The following is a 23,774-nucleotide window of genomic DNA, read 5'->3' as shown; positions in this document are numbered from 1 at the left end:
ACGTTACTGTTTATCATTCCTGCTTCTCGGAATGAATGTTCTTCAACGATTATGGACAGAGTTACCCTTCAACACGCAAAGACGGGCTTAATCTGTAATTATTAAAGAACGCTCGTCGAAGTTCAATGATTCTTAAAATCTCACACTACAATTAGAGCTGACGATCATTTGTAAAACTAACAGAAAAATATCTTACTTGTTTGATTGAGATGTTGAAGTCGTACAACGAACGATTATAAGAGCGTTTGATGCTTGACATGTCATTATCTGATAATGAATTAATGAGTGATTGTGATGAGAAGCCAGTTCACAATTAGGAAAAAAATACAGGACAAATAATTTAAGGGGGAGGAGCGTTTCACAGAATTAATCCACTATCAGATGATCACTGAGATATTGTAATCAAAGACCAACATGGAGTACCGTTTTAAATATATTTTAAGTACCAGTTAGGTTAGCTATAATCACAGATAACAGTGGCACATTGTAAATGTGGTTTTATATGGTGCATCGTTGTTTGTATTTTTCTTCTTTTTGTCTGATTTCTACCACTTTTGGCTAATTGCGACAGAGAAGAGTAATGATGATTAGATGCATTGATGAAGATACACTCATAGAGGAATGACCAAGCAAACGCCATGACTGATTGATTGCATAAAGTTATTTTACGTCTCTTTCCTGCCATTTTTAGCTAATCGTGACGAATGGTGATAAAATGGAATGAATGGTGATGAGATGGGATGAATGGTGATAAGATAGGATGAATTGTGATAAGATAATTTGGATGAATAGTGATAAGTTTAGATGAATGAAGGGACAATCAGAAACACATATGGACGACACAGCACAACTCGTACAGAGGATTATCTTGGCGCCAGGCCAAAAATGTTGCAGTCATGAAACAAAAATGGCTGCCATTTTCAAACGAAGTCTAGTTTTAGAAAAATAATGCCTGTTTTGAACTACCCTTGTACAGGGGTTACAACGACAAACAAATGAAAAATTTTAGAAATGGTCTAGCGACCAGTGCTGGACCATTTGGTACGGATTGACCCTCAAATTTTAGGCAATTTCCAAAAAAACGTAAAATTTTCGTTAGAAGGAAGAAAAAAACAAAAAATATATTTCTTGCAGAGAAAGAGCATGTCGTTGCAATGATTTTCAACATCAAAAGTTTTTGGTTCCATCATATCGACATGATGAAAATTCAGATTTTCGTAACCTACTTTTCCCACCACAAAAATTAGGCTACAAATCCATTATTAGTCTTTTTATAGGCAATTGTAAATTTTTTGAGTGCTGATGTATTTTTTTCTGAAATGCTCATTACTTCATTGAACTTTGTTTAAAATTTCAAAGAGATGTGATGACTTGTTAAGGAGAGAAGAAATAAAATGTAAGCAAGGGTATCTTGTGTCGAGGGTCTCCAGAGTGACAGACAACACTGATTTAATGACATTTAAATGTGCTGTAAAATGAACACCGTTTGAGATTGGAGTGAAAAAGAATTTAGGGTGTTTCTTTCAACCATAAAGGAAAGGTGTATACCAAATTACATCGAAATCGGAGTTGGTGGGTGTCCAAATCTTAGTTTTTTGCGTTGATTTGATCATTATTCAAATGAGACTAGATGTTGAAGCTCGATTATTAACCACAGTCACAAAATCACTTGGAAATGATTGCTTATGTACGCCAGTCCTTGCTTCTGGATCTCTGACGAGAAAGCCTCATAAGTGTTATCTGCAGCTTAAGAGGTGTCACGTTTCACACGGCAAAATTCAGTAATTGAATATAATAGGACGGTATATAATTGGATAGGAGCTTATGCAAGCCAGCGTTTTTAGGTAAAGTACGAAGTGCTAAGGTAATATTAACGTCAAACAGTTAAGTTCATTCTCTTCAGACTAGTTATCCACACATTCTCATATTCCCATCATAGAGATTTTGAAGACAGTTGTTCGAGCAGAATTAAATACAGTTTAATCAGAAAGGTTTTCTTCGATTACCGGCTATTATTGCCAACGACAGTAAATTGCTAGAATATTCAGAATATTTAAATATTCCTTAGACTGACTGTCACGAAAATATTTGGAACACATAATTTTGCATTAACATCAATAAACATTAATTGCTTCAGGTGTTTGAAAAGGTGGGAATTTCAACCCAGACTGACACACACAGAGACTTCGATACTAGTTATCACGGAAGTTCAGAGCTGCTTCTCTTCCCAGGTGTGCACAGGTGTTCACATAAATGACAGGTGTGACAGATGACGAAGAGAAGTTCGCAGGGAATACGTCAAGCTTTTTTGTTGTACACGGTAATGACGAACAAGAAAAGTAATTCAAAATAAATTTATGAGGTAATTCATTAAAGAAGATAAGTTTGGAAGATATACAGAATAATGGAATTGTTAGGTTAGTTAACAATAAGGGAATGGTATAACTTGCTGCACCTAGCTTATATTTGGTTATTTCAAGTTGGATACGAAGTTCACCACATAAGCTCCAATCAGAACATCAGGATTCTGAGATTTGAACGCCGGTTCACAGAGTATTAGTTCTCTCTTGTGTGTGCATGCCTTTGCTAGTGAAAATTTATGAACTTCACACAAATATCATAACTAAAATTTGAGGGATTAGAATATGTACTTTTCTATATTATGTCTACTAAATCCTTCCTTTTCTGTCAGGAAGTTCTTCATATCAGTTTTCTTGTTTGCTTTGAATGTAATTTGTTTAGAGCACTTTGGAATCTCAGCCTCCTCTGTTGTAATTGTTTTTGAAAAATAACTATTTCTACTGACTTTCTTCCCCTACTCCCACATACCATGGATCATCCAGATATGTACTAAAAACCCTATAGATCGTCGAGAAATAAGTATTGCTACAAGCATAATTTTAATTTAGATATGATAGATTTCAACTTACTGCGTTCGTAGAAAAACTACATATATTGTATAGAATATATTATCAACTTCTCCAGTCAACTTGGAAAATATTTACGAAAGCGTAAAGACGTTACTGTTTCACTAACTGCATTTCTTACTTTCAGATACTTGACTCAAGATGATATTCAACTATGTACTACTAATCATAATTTCCACAACTGGCAGCCACTTAGTTGTATAGAGGAATTTCCATCCGCTTCTAAAATCTCAACCATGAGATTTATCTTTATGTGTAAGTGAAATATCGAGACAGTATTTACACAACCAAGGACAGGTGATCCTACTAGTGGATGAAGAAAGCCAAGAACTTAATGAAGTAATTACCAGAAACCTTGAAAGACCTAGCATCACCACTAGCGTTGAAATAGCAAGACCATTGGAAATGAAACCAGGATTTTAATTTTTCTTTTTCAGGAAAGAAATTCTCTACATCGTTACACTAAAGAGATCGTTAAACATTAATGTTGCTCTGAGAAGCATTTGGCAGTCGACGCGTTGGATACCAAATGCCAAATATGTCATTACGTGGATCGCGAGGAGACAAGCTCAGAAGATATCCGGGCTATATTTATAGAACTAAATGCCAGGCGTATGTTTAATACCCTTGTAGTTGTTCCTAGGATGGAAAACGAGATTTCTCTCGTGCAATTGTACACTTACTTCCAATACTCAAATAGTGGCTGTGAAAAAGTTACGGTAAGAACAAATGACATCGAGAATACAGAGTTTCACGCAGGCTACATCAGCGATTAGAGCGGTAACGGAGATGGGGATGTGAAGATGGTGTTCAACGGTCTGATTGAGGGGACAATCAAATTAAAGTGAGAATCATAAAACTTAAGACCTTCTGTAAACAAAAGCACGTGTAGCCTAACAGTTTTGCAAACTTATGAAAAAAATCCACATAGCCTACAAGGTGTAAAAACATTCCATTTGTCAACAGATGCGGAATAAGCAGTGTATCACTGATGATGACCTGTTGAAAGTTATTGAATGTATGTAAAAAAATAATTTAAAAAATGTATATCTTGCCTGGTGGCCGACTTTCAGACTCATCACCGAAGTTCCCTGGCTCGAATTCCGGCATGGGTGTTATTTGTGAGTGTCCCTTCATCAACTTCATCTCACGATCACTCATTCTCATCGTCGGGATTAGCCAAAAGTGGAAGAAAAGCAACGCTAAATTTAAAAAATCAAATACAGAATTTATATCTTATCCCCCAGGAGTAAGACGGTTCCGTACCAAAGGATTAATTTTCTCTCATATTTTACTAAAAAAAACCTTGCTAGAAGAATGTGACACATTGAGATAAATTACGTTTTGAAACCGGGGTTTCTTCATTAAATTTATTTGATGTTTGAAAGTGTTATGATTTATTATTATAGATAATGAAAGTAAGCTAATACATATTATTTGATTGACTAAATTAATAATTATTAATTAGATAAAAATAATGGAAATAACTCATTTGGTTTGATTGATTTGCTTTATTTTACTTCCCCTCTTGTACCACTTATGGCTAATTTGCGAAGATGGGGACGAATGATGATGATATGATGAAATCGATGAATGGACATTCACAAACATCCATGCCCAGGCCACGATTCGAAACCGGGAGCCCTGGCGTCGTAGCGCGATGTGCTTACCACTCCGTCACGGGGGCGGCTAACTAATTTGGAATTCAAATATCACCTATCCCTCATCGTCTCGTAACTAATGACAAATGTGCGTGTCACAATGTGCTCGATCTACACCTCAATGTCACACATTCCAGTATCCTCCAGAGTGTACTTCAACATCTCTGAAGTTACTTCATCCAAAAACACACTGGTGTGTCCTTTTCATCCCGTTCAAAAATGCTGTATTATGCAGCAAAGACACCAAGGGAAACTAAAACGGAAACTTAGAGAAACATAAAAGTTGGGAAAGAAGACTGTAGAATACAAAAATATTTTGATGCAGTCACATTTTATTGTACGCTACATATAAAATAAGATGCATATTTGGGGGTGAATTTTTAAATTACATTTTACACATTTTTCGTCTCTCTTGTTGAGAGGTGTTCATTTTAAATCGACCTCCCTCACCCTACGGCCTGCCCTCCTTCACCCGCAAAACTATTCCGGGAGTGTGAGGATGTCACTATCCGGATGGTGAACACCTCTGGATTATAGATCGACTCCTGCGTCCCACCCCCTACCCCATCCCCGGAGGATCGTCACTGACAATGTGAAATCACACAATCATATGCCGACATTCGACATACCACTTCCGTTTCTGTACTTGACTTAGTGAGAAGTATTGAGGTTGGCAACAGCCTAATAACGGATTTCTTCCGCATCATGTAGTCCGTTCTATGAAAGTACGCTAATGAAATAAAAAACGTGTAAATTACTTTGGATTATACATTTCAAAATATGTTTTCATTAAAGGTTTCTGTTTATAATAATTATACGTGATTATTGTATAAATTACAATCGATCACGTGAACAGCAAGAAAATAGCGCCAGTTTCGAACATGGCGATTTCCATGTGTGCATGAAGGTCTCCCGTGTTTTCAGAGTAGTCTTTAGGAAATACAGCCGTTTGAAAAGTGGCAAGAAGCAGGTTGTTCTTAACGTTTATGTGACGTTGTGTCGGTGCTATCCTGAGCAAGCAGTGAAGTTGGTGTCCAAGTGTAATTGTGTGTCTGTGTCTTTTTGTTTTCGGTGTGGTGAAAGAAAGGAAAACGACCGGTCAAGTTGTGAGTCCCGCGAGAAAAACACGTTGTTGCTCGTATAAACAAGTACACCGATTTTGAGATAAGCGCAATACAACGAGAGGAGTTCTTGCCAGGAAGTGATAGGATCAAGACCTGTAGTTAAAGCGGTCCTGAGTAACTACCACTGTATACCTGTTCGAGCTGTATCTGTATCCTTTTCCTGTACGGGAAATAATTTGTGAACTAGTGATAGTGTTGTGAAGTGATCTTGTGCTTGTGTATCGAATTAAATTTACGGGACCGTGAAATAGGCCCGTTATACCATGGCCGGGAATCATACTCCGGACTCCCAATCCGACATGGACGCTGAGAAAGGTTCTAATAAACGTTCTCGCGAAGAAGTGGACGATGTTCACCCCGATAAAATCTCCAGAAGTGATACACTTACTGTGTCCCCCCAGATTCCACCTACATATTGGTATGGCACGGATATGCCGGGTCCCTACATAGTCCTATTTGACGGTATAGACACTAACGAGAAATTTCTTGCCGCTGGAAGTGTTGGTAACTATCTCCGCAAGAAAGAAGTCCGAGTACATTTAGTGGAACAATGCGGTCGTAATCGCGTCCGGGTGACTTTCCCCACCGCTAAAGCTGCGAATGAGTTTCTCACGCGTAGTGCAATGCATCATGATATGGGAGTCAAAACGAGAATTCCATTATCGTTAATTCAACGGGAAGGACTCATATTCGGCATAGCTCATGACGTGTCAGAACAGGACGTACTCGATGGTTTCGAGTGTCCTATCCCGGCCCTTTCGGCCAAGCGCATGAACAAAAAACTGTGGAAAGAGGATGGATCTTTCCAGTTAGTTCCCACTAAACTCTTTTGCATCACATTTCGCGGTAATATTTTGCCGGAGAAAGTTCTCATTAATAGTGAAATATTCGCGGTTCGACCGCGTATACGATCAGTCCAGCAATGCTCCAAATGTTTCCGGTACGGCCATTTACATTTAGTTTGTAAATCAAAACCCAAGTGTGCCAAGTGTGGTTTGGACTCCCACCCAGAGGACTGTGACAGTCCTTTGTGTTGCATCAATTGCAAGCTACCACATTCAGCCTTAGACCGTACCTGTGCGAGCTGGCGGTTGGAATCAGCTGTCCAAACCAGCATGGCTGAAAACAATTTATCATATCGGGAGGCGAAACTCAAGCTGCAAGGCATATTCCTCCCCACTCCCACTCGCGAGGATGTTTATCGACCCCGAGTGACAAAAGAGGCATTCCCTGACTTGCAGACCTCCCGCACAAAACCTTTCTTTACTAATCATACAAGGACATATGCCAATATATTTTCCCCGCTACGTAATCAACCTGACAGAGACTTTGCTGAAAATAAGGATTCTCAAACATCAATTGCTTCTTCTCGTTTTAAGGTGCCATCCTTTAAGACTACTTCACAACCACGAAACACTAAGAAATCCAAAATCCGCCCTTCTCCAAGGACAGAAATACATCGCCGTCCGCGATGGGAAGACGATGACGTCGCAATAGTGTCCGCTGCTAGTTCATCGACCCTTACCGACCCAGAGGAAGCGACATCCCAACCCATAGGAAACAACGCATACCCGATAAATAACACCCCTTCCCATTCTAAGCATTACCAACGCCAATCATATGTGCACCCGATCAAGAGGCATAATAATCCACATTCGCATATTACTGAACGCCCTACCGAACACAGCGAGGTGTACCAGGCTCTGCTAGACATGATTCCCAGCATGTGGGAAACTGTTCGACAAATACGGGACAAAGCCCATCGAATTCGCCTCATCCACCACATTCAATTTTTGACAGACAAACTTTTGACGTTACTCGAAGACGATGCCTAAGGTGATGTCGGAAATGGGTACCATCTTACAATGGAACGTGAATAGCTTCTCCGCACGGAAACTCGAACTCTTAGATTTAATTGCTGAACACCACCCGCTTATTCTTTGCTTGCAGGAGGTTAAAGGCACGAAGCACGAGAAATATAGACTCGCCCATTTTCACATGTACGGAAACCCTGCGCATCAGCGTGGTAATGTCATCTATGTGCATGAAACCCTTCCCATACCGAAATACCAATTCCACATAACCTTTCCCTCGTTCAGACCTTCCAACTCGAGATAGTGGCTATCAGAGTCAACCTTAATGGCCGCAATATAGTTATCTTTTCCTTATACATTCCCTCCTCAAATACCTCCCAAAGAATCCGTTTTCACGAGTTACAAGAGATCATAACCCTTGCTCCGGGCCCCTACCTCATTCTCGGAGACTTTAATGGCCATCACCCCTCTTGGGGACATACGTACGCGGACCGTTTGGGGAAAACTTTAGATGCATGGATTACACACAACCGGTTTATACTTTTTAATGACGGCAGCCCCACTCATTATCCCTTAAATGGTAACCGACCCTCCTGTATTGACCTCACAATTACTTCTCCCCGATTATATCACAGTTTTCATTGGGTAAAGGAACAAGATCTCCGTGGCAGTGATCATTCCCCCATTTTACTTATAGCCCGTCGATCGTTTTCCACATACTTGTTGCGAGACAATAGGGGGTCGGTTCCGGTGAAACGTTGGACCAAAGCTTCCATAAAATGGGACGCATTTAAAGCACAATTTACAAGCATTTATGATCAAACAACTCCCCACAATGACGGAAACATACCATATCACAATTTCCTCCGTATGATTACCATTGCAATAGACAATAGTACCCATCGAAGCCAATATAGTAGCCCAATTAAATTTCCTTCCCTCAGTTGGTGGACCCGCGACTGTGCTTCAATAAAATGTCAAAAAAAAAAAATCAATTAAAACGATACGAACGAAACCCCTCGCCGGGGAAGAAAATCGAACTTAGGCGACTGCAAGCTAAGGCGAAGAAAATATATTTACAAGCATAAAGAGAAGCGTGGCATTCATTCTGTAATTCACTCGATTGCACAGATAGTCTTAGTTCCATATGGCATAAATTTCATTCTATTAGGAACCCGGCCCCCCCAAAACGGAAAAATCTCGATAGACAGTGGGAAGCAGAATTTATGCAACTCCTCACGCCACCCTCTGTATGCGCAAGAGCGGCAATATCCTTTGCACAGAATTTCGATTTCACTGCCGATTTCCCGGCTGTTAATGCCACCGAAATACAACAAATTTTAGAAATCGTGCCGAACACTTCCCCGGGATATGACGGTATCACCTATGACATGCTCAAACATCTGCCACAGCAAGGTATACAATTACTTGTTCACATATTCAACACCGTTTATCGCACAGGACAAATCCCTATCGAGTGGCGTCATCACATAGTCCTCCCCATATTAAAACCTAACAAACCTCCCGCGGAGGTAAAGTCATACCGACCAATAGTATTAATACCAGTAGTTGCCAAACTTTTCGAACGAACATTTCAACATCGTATTAATTGGGCGTTGGAAAAGAATAAATTCTTTTCGCCAACACAAATGGGTTTCCGCATGCAACATGGAAGCCAAGATGCCATAGCTACCCTAACAGTTGAAATCCAAAATAGCCAGATTACTCATGATTATTGCTTTGGCCTATTCACTGACATAGAACATGCTTATGATGCAGTTCACATCCCGATCTTATATAAAATGATGGTACAACTAAACATACACCCCATAGTAGGGACCATAATCTGGAATTTATATCACGAACGAAATTTACAATTCTGGTTTGAAGATAGGTTGGAAGGCCCCCGTATAGCTCGCACGGGAATCCCTCAGGGTTCGCCCCTTAGCCCCCTACTCTTTAATATCTATACCCACCAAATACATCACCTAAATATGCACGGCTTTAAATTGTTACAATACGCCGACGATTTGTGCTGCTATAAATGCACCCCTGACGCCACGCAAGGCTTACTCGCTCTAAAGAAAACAGTTCCAATTCTTACGGATCACTTAGATACCTTAGGACTCACTATATCCATTCCGAAATCCAAAATCATAATTTTTAACTCGAGAAAAATGAGCAGTTACCCAAACAATATCACAGAAATTCAGCACATTCCAGTAGTCGACAATGTCAAATACCTGGGTGTATACTTTGATAGGAAACTGAATTGGACAAGGCATATACAATATCTCAAGGAAAAGGGTTTAAAAATTGTTAATTTACTCCGCTGCATTTCCACGACCAAGTGGGGAGGACACCCCCATACAATGCTATTATTTTATAAAAATTGTTTTCGTGCATTATTTGATTATGCAGCACCAGCTTATGGTGGAGCCAATCCAAAACTTCTTACGTCTATCGACGTATTACAACGACGAGCCTTACGTACATGTCTAGGCCTCATGCCGTCTAGTCCCAATGTTAGTGTATATTTAGAAAGCAATGAATCTTCTTTGTCACACAGACGCATCAAACTCACTGTGCAATATTTGTTTAAATCGTGGGCGCGACACGCTCATCCGTTTAATAAAACATTTGCGATTCAACGACAATGGTTTGGCCTCCCGACCCCCCCTCCCCCCACAAAACGTTTTTTTTTCTTACAATGTTATAACATTGACCCTGACGCTTACCACCAAACTTTTACCCATCCGGACCCGCTTGTATATCAACTGAATATTCCCACAGAACCCCGAGTAGAGATACAATATGAAGATCATGGCAGACATGAAAATTATCGAGAATTGTGGCCCACATCAACCTTTATTTATACTGACGGATCGAAGTCTGCAGACGGTGTGGGCTGTGCTTTTTACGTACCATCTCATAACATCACCCGACAATTTTCCCTCCCATCCGATATGTCGATATTCTCGGCGGAATGTTATGCTATCTATAAAGCATTACAATTTGCCCTGCAGTTACGAATCGATCATTCGTTAATTCTTACGGACGCATTGAGCGTACTTCAAACTTTAGCACGAACAGGTCGGGCAGCATATAAATTAACGGTATTTCCTTATCTTATTCTCCGAATCATGTTAGAACTTCAACAGCAGGGTCTGTCAGCGACCTTCACATATATTCGCGCTCACAGTGACCTCAATAAATATCAAGATCGCTTTGATGTAATGGCTAAACAAGCAAGAACGAAAGAAACTGTTACCCCGATGCGCCTGCCGTACACTGACCTCCTCCCACGGGTAAAAATCAAAGTAGAACAACAATGGGACGATTGGTGCACCCAGCAACTCCTCAATACCAATACATATAGATGGCATGCACAAGTCGGCAATAAACGTCCTTGGTTTCAACACATTAACCTACCCCGTGCAGTTTTAGTGTTTACCATGCGAATGCGTACAGGTCACGTTGTTATACATCCCAGTTCATATACCGTGCCTGCAACTTCCTGTCCGTGTGGAGAACCTATTCAATCAATCACACATTTGTTCTTACAATGCCCAATTCGACAACAACATCGCAATGTACTTTACAAACAGTTACACCGTGTGGGTATTCCATTTCCGATGTCCCTTTCGACTCTACTCTACGAGCCACGGTCTGATGTCATGTGGATACTGTACAGCTTTGCACGAAAGAACAACATTGTAACATAAACAAACAGACACTTGGAATGTAAACAAACTTTCTCATAACAAATCAAATAGGACCCCTGGCAAGAAATCGCTCATAGGCGGTGTGTGCCAAACAAAGAAGAAGGAAGGAAGGCAATACAACGAGAGGTGCTTTCGTTTTCATTCAATCAAAGAGCCGTCCTGTCCACTGTGGGGAAGATGTTGATAGTGATGATTGATGACGATCTCCCCAATTTTAGCAGCCGACGTTAAATCGTCTCTTGTGCCACGCTGAGTTCCTTTTTGGGAAGCAAATTTGACAGACCGTACTCTGACAGGATGATGTCTAGATCCGAAAATGCCTCAAGTTCAAAAAGGAACTGCTGAATCAAGGTAAGAAAATACATTACTTGCATGAGACGTGCGTAAATAATGTGCTTGTTGTCGTCTTCTTGTTTTCGACTGTAAGAGAAACCGAGAGAAAGATAAACAATCTCTTTTTATTCCCGGCTTATCTTTGTTTAGCTTCTGCTAAAAACTGGCGGTAATTTCTTGCACAAAGGAGAAAACAATACTCCACATGTCAAGAATGTTGGGCAATAATTTGGTGGAAGAGGAAGCAAGAAAACCAAAAGGCTTGAATTTACTGAAACGAATCTCTCACTCTCTTGTATAACTTTGGCGCTGTCATACTGAGAGAGGAGGGGGAAGGGGGATCTGTTAACCCAGTGGTATTCAACATTTTTTCTCCGCGTACCCTTAAAAAAAATCCACTCAAGCATGTATTCCCCCTTTCCCCGAGTTATCCTTAATTCAGATTATACATAACTACATCTAAAATAAATTATGCAAATCATTACCTATTAAATAATACAGTTTTATTATAAAAAGGAGAATTATAAAATAAGTAAAGGAAAATTACGGGTATAGCAAAAATATATTATGAACTTTAATATTTCTTATCTGTTAATGAGATGGCTGAGTTTGTTTTCTGCACACCAGCTCCTCGATTCGTGTTTGAATCTTCGTTAGTGCGAGTATCAGTGGTGATTCTGGATTCAGGCGATTTCTGTGTTTCGTTTTGATGGCTGTCAATGCAGAAAAACCCTGCTCACACAAATAAGTGGAGGGGAAGGGAAGAAGGCGTGTGATGGCAGTGTCACTAAGTTCAATATACTCTTTGCGTGCGTAACACCAGAACTCGCAAATAGACACGTTTTTGAATTTTATTTCATGATCTATCTATCAGTTGACATTTCCAGCAGACTTTCTCTTAATTTTACAGGAAGATCAGAGGAATTGATGGCGGTGGTGGAAAACGGATTTGTAATCCAATCTTGTGTGTTATCGTCTTTCTCAATTTCTGGAAAGTATTTCAAAAACTGTAACCTGAGATTTTCTAGGTGGAATTTGATTATTTTCAGAAGTTCACCAGCAATACTGACATCATTTTGTTCACAATATTCCAACACAGTTGGAAAAACTGCAATATTTCCTTCATTAACGCAATCAATCCAAAGTAATACTTTCTTATAAAATCCCTTAACTTTCTCACGGGCTTTAAAAATATTTTTGTGGAAGCCTTAGAGTTGAAGATTGAGATCGTTAAATTTGTTGAATATATCCGTCAAGTAAGCCAGTTGGCAAAAAAACGTCACCAGATCGGATTTTAATTTTGAAAGGAAACATTTTACCTCATTTTTCAGTTCAAAAAGGCGAGTCAATACGCGTCCTCGCGATAACCACCGCACCTCGGTGTGCATAAACAGTTGAATGTGTGCGGATCCCATCTCCTCGCCCATTTTTTTTGAAAATACGGGAGTTCAATGCCTGCGACTTGATTAAGTTGACTATTTTCACAGCAATGTTCAGCGTTTCGTATAAATCAGGATAATACAAGTTCTGAGCATAATAATAAAACAGAGTTAGAATCCTTTAGTCTGGTGGTCGGTGGGGTGGGGAGAGTAACATGAAATCCTAAATCGACCCCTTTTTATATTTACTTTGAGGAAAATGTTGACAAAGAAATGTCTATTTTCTTTGCTTCCCTTTATTACATTTTCAAGTTATCTCTGTCAGAAACAGTTTTCATTATTTATAATTATTTTAAATTGTGCGTACCCCCTAAAAAGTCTTCGCGTACCCCCAGGGGTTCGAGTTCCCCACGTTGAATACCACTGTGTTAACCCAGTGTCAGATAAATCGGACTTTTGGCGTAGAAAAATATGTTCATTCTTGAACAAGAACACGTATTTAATCACTTGTAGAAAATTTATTATACTTCAATGTGTAGATTATCAGTTAAAATAAGAATACGTTTTTCCATGTTACGTAAAATTAAAGGTTGCGAGTGAGCAGCAGATGATGGCCGCACCATTCACGAACAGCTGGCGCTGAGTGATACGTTACTCGAAGTGAGACGGTTGTTTACAGAGGGTCTGAAGGTTCGTGATTCTTACTTTAGTCGCGTTTCCTGTTCAAAGTCTTGTCTTTGACGATGTGTTATCTAGAAGTTTCTTCTTGTATGGTTTTGTAGTTCCTCTACCAACTCCTTATCCATACTGGATGAACATAACATTTCCTTTCCAGTTGGTCTGCTGGTCATTGCTTGCGCTATCATACACCTCTAATTCAGCCATCATGAAACTCATGTCGAAGGTTCTAAAGGAAGAAACATTCCTAAATACTCAATCGACATTTTTTCAAAACCTATCTGTTGTATTGGGAATCTCACTTCTTAAATTACCACAGACCCTTTCGTTTAAATCCATCTTGTTCTTGTATTTTGCTGCTTGGTACTCAACACAGGGTACCAAAGCTCTCTCTTCGGCTTCACAACATATCAGAAGATGCATCCACTAATTGATGTATTTGATGATCTTCTCCACTCCAACATGTCTATAGTCGGTGTCGAAACAGCAAAGGAAGCATTGGCAGAATTTGAAGATGATAAGTGGAAAGCTCTCTTTGCGAGACGGCAACCAATGAATCACAGCTTTTACGAGCAGATGAACTCTGATAAGTACGCGATATTTGCTTCGTTGATCTTCACAAATTACGCCGCAAGAAGCATTAACCTGACGGATTCATATGGAAAACCGTTGTATCACATCATGTCGGAAAGGATTCGAAGTTTACCGCGAGTGTTTCGTTTAAGACGCGGTTCTCCCTTCACCAGAGCTTTCGAACGAGTCATCGACGTATCTGTGGAATCAGTGTTAACAGAATTCTGGAAAGAGGAATCTGTGGTTGAATTCTTTGCGGCTGGGAGGAAGATATTTAAGGTGAAAGAAGAAGATAACAATGTGGTCTTCGGATTGCAAAACTTACTGGCGCTTTTGTCTTGCTCCTTGCAGGCCTCTGTAGCAGCATTGTTGCTTTCATGCACGAACTCTGAGTTCATTGCTGGAAAGAAAGGGGGTAACAATTAAACATGTCACATCATTACAAACTTTTAAGAATATATGAGTATATTAACTATCACAATTGCATTAACGGTTTGCTGTAGATATTTGAGCAGTAACAAAAAATTGGAAACATTTTATCTCTCATTTGTATTTAGTGTAGAGTCTGAAGAAGACCTTGCTAGAAGGTTTTGTTTATGTTTTAAATAAAATAAATTCTGCCTTGGTCAGCATATTGGATTTTTGGTAATCATGGATACAAGACTTAATGGTGTTATCATTGTGAGCAGTGATATATAGATATACTGTTCAATCATTACTTAACACTTTGAGAACACTTGGTAGTTATGAAGAACTGCAAAGGACGTTCTTTATTGAATAAAATATAGTAAGTGTGTAGTCTTCTTTAGTAATGCAGTGGAAATATGTTGTAATAATTACTTTATACATTCTTTAGTGTATTCTAGAGAGAACCAGAACTGGGGAACGAATCAAACATAAGTCAAAGTTATTTTATTAAGACGGAACACTTACTCTTACTCCACAATTTATTTTATCCCAGTTCGTTCGAAAAACAACAGCTTATTTCAATTTAAAATTGCTGCACCCCTTGTATGCCAGGATTTCTTAATTGAGGACTAAAGGAGGTAAACGTTGTAAGTGCCAAAAGCCAAAGTGTTGGGAAATCGCATGGTTCCGCACATCAGCCCGTAAGAACGTTCACACTAGTAACCTCTTTACACGCCCTTTGAACTACTTAGCGGACTACCAGCCACATTGCACGTTTACCACATTATAAAGCATGGCACATTTCACAGTTTAACGTGGAAAACGGTGTTTGAATTATTGTGGCACTTTGTTTAAATTTGTTTACCAATTTTAGTCTTCAATTAGCTTAGTAATTTGAATTCCTGTTTTAACGCCACCTTAAGCACCTCCAATGAAACTAACAGGTGAGAACAAAACAAATTCGTCCTCACGAGAAATTCTAGAACGGATATGATTTGCGATTCTTCTTCCATGACTATCGCCAACCCATGAGCTTCACGCGATAGACATTAATAAGTAGAAATGTGGTGGAAAGTCCATGGCATAGAAATCTGATCGACGTTACGACATACAAGGGTGCTCAACATACAGACGCACTGAAAAATAAACAATAGTAATCAATTGAACTATTGGGACTGACGATGTCCCCAAAGCTTCTATAGAGCAGTGGTTTTCAACCTGCGTGTGCCCGCGGTCCGGTAAAATAGTTTTTTTTAGAAGTGAATGCCCCGATTCTAACAATTTTACTTGTAAATAGTTTTCTATTTTTTTTAAATTACACTCTTGAAATTTAATATTAAGAAATAAATAATTGCATAATCATAGAGAATATTAGTCTGATTATGTCTAGGCTTATTCACAAATATAATATTTTGTTTAAAACAGTTGAGAACGACTGGATCTAATGGGATCACTTAGTTTTCCCTGGTCAATAGCATTAGAAAAATTTCAAAAGTGCTGATTTTCATTGGTAATTTCCATTCGGACACAAAAACAAACCAAATTAATCAGAATATTTCCACTTCAATAATTTCTGCGCAAATTAAACTTACCGTAGTGCCCTACTGTCAACCTCCAGATTTCGAGGCGAGAAGCAAAACTATTTAATCCTAATCTATTTGGGTATATTCCCAAGCTAGGAAGAGTGTATGTCACGTTTGATCGAAGAGACGTTAGGTTAACTGGTAACTAATCACTCATAGGTAGGTTTTGAATTAGTTATAATTCATGCAATCCTGAGATGTGCAACAAATACATTAAATTGTTAGTTTCATTCTTTATTGGTAGTTAAAATTTGCATATATTACAACTGAATACAAAATGTACAGTTTGAGTTCCACTTGAATGTCCGTCAGTAGAGTTCGCTCAGAGGACCCCCTTGAGCTTGAGGTTGCTGAGGGCCGCCAGGGCGCCAGTGAAGGCGGCGTTGTAGTCGCAGGCCACTTCGTTGTGGACGTAGTCGCTCCTCACGTCGTCGTAACTGTCGTTCTGGTCAGGGCCTCCCACCAGGGCACCGTTCAGGACTTGGTAGTTGGCCTGGGCACCGTTGAAGGTGTTCCAGTCGCAGGTGGCTGGACGGTCGGGGCAGGATCTAGAAAGAACCGAATTATATATTTACTTTCTTCACTCAGGACTTAATATTAATTGTAATAATAATAATTATTATATAATAAAGTTAGTTTTAGATAAAACTATAGCAGTCTTTGCCGTATTCATATCATGTGCGGACTACATGAACAGGAATATGAAACAGAGATTTAACTTTGGATGTGTTCTAGTGATATATTTCTCTAAAAAAGCAGAGCCGTTGAACACCTATTGAAATGATTATGAAACTTAGGAAGTTCTACTTACGCTGCTCTGTGTTGTTCGTGAGTGGGAGGGTTGTTTCCGTATCCAACGACGTAGCTCCTGCCAGCGGATCCCAAGGCGTAGTCGATCTGGCTCTTGGCGAATTGCTGGTTGGCGCTAGTGTCGATCTGCAGCTGGTTGGCGGTCTGGGAAATATGTGGATAGATATAATACAGATCAAGATAATAAATACAGAATGTATCGTAAATTATCCACTCTATCTGTGATGCTCATAAATGTGTGTAAATACGAGACAAACCTCTTCAAACAGGCTACAAATTAATTATCAACAATCATGAAGAAATTATATTATTTAATTCAATGGTGAATAGTCCCTTGTTTACACAATTTCCATTTATATTTGAAGCAGTGTTCAAACACGGGTCAATCTATTCCACATTTGAAAATATTTATGTAGCATCTCTTAGTTAGAATAATTTGCATATACATTTCTCCACCTACTGCATCGTTTCCATACTGAACCATACAGGCGTCATTCAACCAATTACAAAACTTGGTAAAGCATCCCCCAGCTGCGAATTTCCACTTCAAGCACATGTTTCAAGCTTACATTATTCGTGGTAGTTTTCCATCATAGTAAGTTTATACTGACGATCAGATTTTAAAATTCCAAAATCCTCAAAATCTACTTTAAACATTTTGGTTACATTACTACTCTTAAAGTTTGCCATCTTGGAAAACAATATACTATGTGTTGACTGTATACATATTGTATACCATATGTAAAAACGAATTATATTAATTACCTCCAAGCACAGGAAAGCGACGTTGGCTGCGTATCTTAGAGTTCCCCACTGGCTGAGGTAGACCAGTCCCTTAGGAGTTCTCTGCTGGGAGTTGACCATGTAGCTGCAGAAGTCCTGGGCCCTCGTATTGTATTCGCTGCCACCTGTCAGCTCAGCCAGAAGAATCTATAAAGAATTAGATATAAAATATATTCATAAAAATAAATATTGTTTTGTCTCCCATAAGATTGCGAAATATTTTCAGACACGAAGCATGGAAAGACAACCTCCAGTATAACTAACTACGGGCAATAAATTGTGTTTTAATGTAGGTTATTAGTTCCTTCATCTAATTCTTACAGAACAAATCTTTCAAGTCATATGAAGTATATATTTCTACGTTGGCTCTTCTTCACATTTATATGACAAAGACAAAGACAATTTGGTATATTCCTACTTACTTGAACTCCTGCAACCTTGCTGTCCCAACCGAAGTCTTGTGGCCTGTAGTTGAGTCCGAACTCGTTGTAGAGGCTCTCGGCTGTGTCCAAGTAGCTCTGGTCGTTGGTGGCCTTGTACAACCACGCGGCTGCCCACACCAGTTCGTCCTTGTAGTCGTAGGAGCTAAGCAAAGAGAAGTTGCGTGTGAGGACATTGCTTTCTAAATTTATCTCAGCGGAAAAGAACTTTAATCAGCATGTTAAACATCTAACAAAAATGTTTGCAAAATTCATATCAGGATAAGTTAATTTGAGATTTAATAGTAATAGAAAACCAGGAACAGATACGTTTGCTGTTAGTGAATTGATATCTACATTACTCTTATTTGGGAACGTACCCTAATCAGTGTTTCAAATATATAGCATAAATGTCCGGAAAATTAATTTGACGACAACTTGAGTTTTATTAGTAAATGAAAGCAGGACTCACCTGTAGAAGGAAGCGGCGTTGGGGATGGCGTCGGAGTACTTGCCCCTGTAGTTGTTGGCGAAGTCGAAGAGCTGCTTGGCGTGGGTCAGCAGGGTGGAAGCGTAACCAGCGTCGGAGTCCTGGAAGGCGATGGAGGTGGCCGCGAGGGCTGCAGCCGTCTCCCCGGCCAGGTCGGAACCTGCGAGTCAGGATGCAGCTTGTTACTAACGGTGACAGCAATGGGCATAGGAAATTGAGACTAATTCAAGAAGAGAGTGTATCCTGATGTAGTACATCCTAAAGGTATGGATTTAGGAGTTTACCTGGGTTGGAAGTGTCGATCTTCCAGGCTGGTCTCTCCATGGTCATGTCTTCTGGCCTTCCCCAGTAGGCATGGTCAGTGTTGCCATCTCCTACTTGTCCGTAGAGCTCGTTGGCGCTGACGTGGGCCTTGATGAAGTAGTCAGTGCCCCACTTGAGAGCTGCCTTCAAGTATTGGGTTTGACCTGCATAAAATTATAACTCACGTTAAGGCAACCTTCAAATTCGAAGTACAATGCATGAATCAAAAGATGTTTGATGAAGGAAAACAGAATGTAAATAACATAATTTTATGAGTATTTCAATACCTTTTTGAACGCAATGTTATTACATTTTCATTGTGAAACTTTTTAATGCAAGAGATCCCTCATTAGAAGAATGGACGTTGTGAATAAGATAAAGAGACCGCGGCCAATGTAGTGAATACATTACTTGAAGTTCATAATCTGTTGTATACTATTATATTTTCGTATAATAAATATGTTTTGAAGTATACTAATTGAATCCAGCCTGTTGAGTGAATGGATACACACCTGCTGCATCGTAAGCCTGCTTGTTGGAGAGGTATCCCCACGCGAGAACTGTCACTGAGTAGGCCATTGGGAAGCCGAATTTCACGTGATCACCAGCTAAAGGGAAAATAAAATTATACTTTTAGGATAAAGATGAACTGTGCTCCGAAAAGAGACTTAAAAAAATTGTTAAGAGGACTATTCCACACGTGCAATTTAAATGTTCTCCTTTAAAATTATTCACCAGAAGGTATATAATATTTACTGGCAAAGCAAATCAGGCATTTGTAAATTATTACAAGGTACTGATTGTAAATTTAGTGTTACTTCTATTTTCTGAATTGTTGAAGAAAGTAGAAACATTAAACATATGAGAATAATATATTCTATTGTATCGTAAAGTGTTAACTTACCATCGTAGTATCCCCCTGTGAGGTCCTCCCCGTTCTGTCCCTTGTCGTTGAGTGCGGAGTCTCCCCTCCAGGGGATCCTGTTGTCTGCAGGGAGTTTTCCGGATCTCTCCGCCTCGTAGAAGAGGAACGACTTCCCCAGGACCTCTGCGTAGTCGTACTGCGCGGCTGAAATACATTTGTGAGGTAAAGTTGTAACATAACATCCGTATGTAACTACAGTAGATTTGCTTAATGTTAAAAACCATCTTCAATTTCAGTATTATTTTAATTAGGTTAAGGAAATATATATATATCTCATAAACTTTTAATTTATATACTACATATATTTTACCGTCCTATAAAGGCGAACTGACATTATTGCAAATACTAATAAATTAATTAAGTGGATAATCTTATGAGAATCATCCCATTGAAAGTTTTCAATGAGTAAACTGTTATGAAGCGATGTACCAGAAACGATTCCAGATATAAGTATGAAATATTCCGAGTATAAAGAATTTTGAATGTTGTTTTGGTGGAGCATTCATCTGTTTTTTGTCCAGAATCTAAATCTATTAAATATACACGAATATAAATTGAAGGATAGAAGCGTCTCTCCATTGATAGAGTGGTAAAACAATTGTAGCGAACAATCAATACATGTCTAACCTTCTATATTCCGTAACTAAATCAGACTACATACACGCGTAATTTGGCGTACCGATAAATATGCAAAATATTTATCTAATTTTGAAAGTAATAACGTTTATTCAGTTCACATGTCTGGGATGTTAACAAATCTGTTTGTGATTTGCTGCTAACTGCTGTAGATACAAACATAAAATATAATAGGCTAAGGGAAATACAAGGTTCTATCATAGGATATTTAATATCTCCACAAATCTGTCCATAGAAGCACAAAAACGTAACATTATATGCATTATATGGATCTATTTGTAACTGTTAGAATTAGATCAGAATCATTACATACTAAATACTGGAAAAGTAAGATAGTATAGTGGTAACGTCTTTCATTGTAATCAAGGGGTCTTAGATTTCATTTCCGTTGGAGGAACATAGTGATGCGGATCCCACTTTATACTGTAGGTCTATTCACGTTTAATCTACCTGAGCATAATGTGATCTTAAAAACACAAACGAGAAATAAAGAGAAAACTAGTATTCTAACTTCACAGTGGATGTTAATTTCAAGTACTAGTGAAATATATATTATTGATGTAGTCTATTTGAGCATATGAATTAATCTAAAATTGCAAGAAATAAAGTCGTGAGAAATATAGAATCCTCATGGAAATCTTACCCGCAAAGCGACCAGAGCAGACCAGGAACAAGAAGAAAGCTGCTGACTTCCACATGTTGAGACAGGATGACTTCTCACTCACGAGTTCGTAGTATTTATACCTTGTAACATTAAAAAAAAGTACTTTATTTTTATCCAGCACTTGAAATACGTAGATTCAATCATTATCGACATTGTCAAGACATTTCATTGTAGTAATTGTCAAGTAGGTCTTTATCTCAAACAGTAGAGATAATTACACTCATCCGATCACGCATTGTGCAGACGACGTGTGAGGGCGTAAACAAAACAATGGCACATGTACCTACCGCCGGTACAGATACTTGGAGGTGTGTCTCGCAATTGCGATAGAATACGTGGCTGGGATGAAAGCAAGCGTGTTGCTTCTAAGAAGTACCTTTGCTGCAACATCAGGTTTGTTTCACGTGATAGAACATAATATCACAAAATATCAGTACTTCTTAGATTTGACACACACTTTTCACTGTATTACAAATCTTAGTTTTCACTAATGATGAAGGACATAATCTCCATAAATATGTTAGTGCTACTGAAAGGTTAATAGAGAATCAAGCATTCAATGCTGCATATGAGTTCCCTAATACGATGTTTTTGAAATATAATATTTATTTAGAAACTACTCGTACAATCAATTCATGCAATATCTTCCCTAAGCAAACACTAATTATATGAATATTGAAGTTGCTCTCAAACAATATATACAGTTTTCTTTCTTCATTACATTATTAGATAATACAGGGTTATTAAAAAAGAAAGAGCAATTTCAAATGTGTATTTTTCACAAACTATAAAAGATAAAAAGTTTCTTCCGTGAGGTGGGAAATTTCTGAACCGTTCCTTATTTCATATTCCAACTCTATTAAACATTTCAAACGTTTTTACCACAATACAAGGGTATTCAAGAAGAGAGAGCAGATTTTAAATGTTTATTTCTCACGAACTATAAAAGACAGAAACACGTGCCATACATCAATGGATAGAGGAAGGTCCAAAGTTTTATAATCCTGCCTATTAGTTCCATTCAATACCTGCAACGGCGTTTTTTTCTTTACAGGTAAAATGGCGACGCCACAGGAGAAGTCGTTTTGTGTTCTGCTGTTTGCGAAGTGAATCCATTGTTAAAGTGCAACGTGAATTATCTGTGGGGATACATCAAAGACAAAGTTCAACCTCTGCCTGCTACTCTTCAATATCTGACACATCAAATTGTTGTAGCTATCAATTCAATAACTAGGGACCAGTTAATTCGTGTGTGGCAAGAAATAGAGTACCATTTTGATGTTTGCCGGGCAACACATGGTGCTCATGTTGAGTGCATACATTAAAACTTTCAACAATAAAACTTTGAACCTTTCTCTATCCATTGATGTATGGCACATGTTTCTGTCTTTTATAGTTCGTGAGAAATAAACATTTGAAATCTGCTCTCTCTTTTTGAATAACCTGGTATTGTGGTAAAAACGTTTGAAATGTTTAATAGAGTTGGAATATGAAATAAGGAAATTTCTCCCCTCACGGAAGAACGTAGCTGTTCCGCACTACTTATTTCCCATTTGTGACCATAAATAATTTGTCAATATGTGAAGCTGGGAAAGATAGTTAAGCTTGCCGATAAAGTCATTGGTCCGCCAATATCAACAATGTCTTATTACATGACGCTAGTTACCTGTGGGAATAGGTTGTCATAATTGACTGGCAGTGGCAAATCTTTCACTCATACGAGGGCAATTCGGAAAAAAACCTCCGTTTGCGCATGTGAGTGAAATAGCCCGGGATAGCGACGTCAGTCTTGTCGCGCTGTGCGCAGTAGTGCAGCAGGCAGTGAGAAGTGAAAGAAGGTTGTGTTGCAATTGACTCGTCCGCTACAACAATTGAAAATGAACGCTACAATAGAAAATCCCGCCAAATGTGAAGTTCGTGCCGTAATACGATTTCTGTGTGCGAAAAAACTTTCGACAGCTGCGATTCATCGCGAACTGTGCAATGTTTACGGACCAAACGTGATGAGTGAAGGTGTCACACGTGAATGGTCGTATGTTTAAAGATGGACGAACTGACGTGCATGATGCGGCAAGAAGTGGGCGCCCATCTGTAGTCAGCAATGAAATTGACAAGCGTCGGGGGATGCTGACTTCCGGCGGGGTGTTGGTTCACGATAATGCTCGCCCGCACACCGCCGGACACACACAAGAACTTTTGGAGCAGTTCCGTTGGGATGTTTTTGATCATCCTCCCTATAGCCCAGATTTGGCGCCGAGCAAATACATACAACATTGTTCCAGCTAATGACACCCGTGTCCACAACACTAACAGAGTCACACAATTGGTCTTCAGGCACATGAAACAGTGGCTTGCGTCGCAACGCTTCGACAATGACAATGCGCTTCACGGTGCTGTTAGAGAGTGGCTTCATTCCCAGGCGGGAAATTTTTTTGCAGAAGGAATTTCAAACCTTGTAAAACGTTATGACAAGTGCCTCAATTTGAATGGTGATTATGTCGAAAAGTAATGTAATGTACATTTCTAATGTGTATAATAA

General features: G+C 39.1%; 1 protein-coding gene across 1 annotated transcript; it reads right to left on the bottom strand.

Moving 5' to 3' along the window:
- Positions 1–16,431: 16,431 nt before the first annotated feature.
- Positions 16,432–21,304, bottom strand: LOC146002348 (endoglucanase E-4-like). The gene is made up of 9 exons (XM_083140077.1): positions 21,215–21,304; positions 19,915–20,079; positions 19,523–19,618; positions 18,992–19,174; positions 18,690–18,867; positions 18,221–18,383; positions 17,781–17,945; positions 17,017–17,159; positions 16,432–16,753 (listed from the first exon to the last, which is right to left on the bottom strand). The coding sequence occupies exons 1-9, from the start codon at positions 21,267–21,269 to the stop codon at positions 16,528–16,530; spliced, it is 1,374 nt and encodes a 457-aa protein (XP_082996203.1). The 5' UTR covers positions 21,270–21,304; the 3' UTR covers positions 16,432–16,527.
- Between the last annotated feature and the right edge of the window lie 2,470 nt (positions 21,305–23,774).

The sequence above is a fragment of the Lepisma saccharinum genome, chromosome 18 (assembly GCF_977018435.1).
Source record: "Lepisma saccharinum chromosome 18, izLepSacc3.1, whole genome shotgun sequence".
NCBI classification, from domain to species: Eukaryota; Metazoa; Arthropoda; class Insecta; order Zygentoma; family Lepismatidae; genus Lepisma; species Lepisma saccharinum.
The sequence above is the reverse complement of the archived record's forward strand: the minus strand, read 5'-3'. Positions and strand labels throughout refer to the sequence as shown.

Bases quoted from the DNA above. Each gene is read 5' to 3' on its own strand.
- LOC146002348 (XM_083140077.1), bottom strand. From the start codon at position 21,269: ATGTGGAAGTCAGCAGCTTTCTTCTTGTTCCTGGTCTGCTCTGGTCGC. The intron at 17,160-17,780 runs GTAATTAATATA...CATATTTCCCAG, and splicing joins TCGCTTTCCTGTGCTTGGAG to ACCGCCAACCAGCTGCAGAT. The intron at 16,754-17,016 runs GTAAGTAGAACT...GGTTCTTTCTAG, and splicing joins CACGAACAACACAGAGCAGC to ATCCTGCCCCGACCGTCCAG.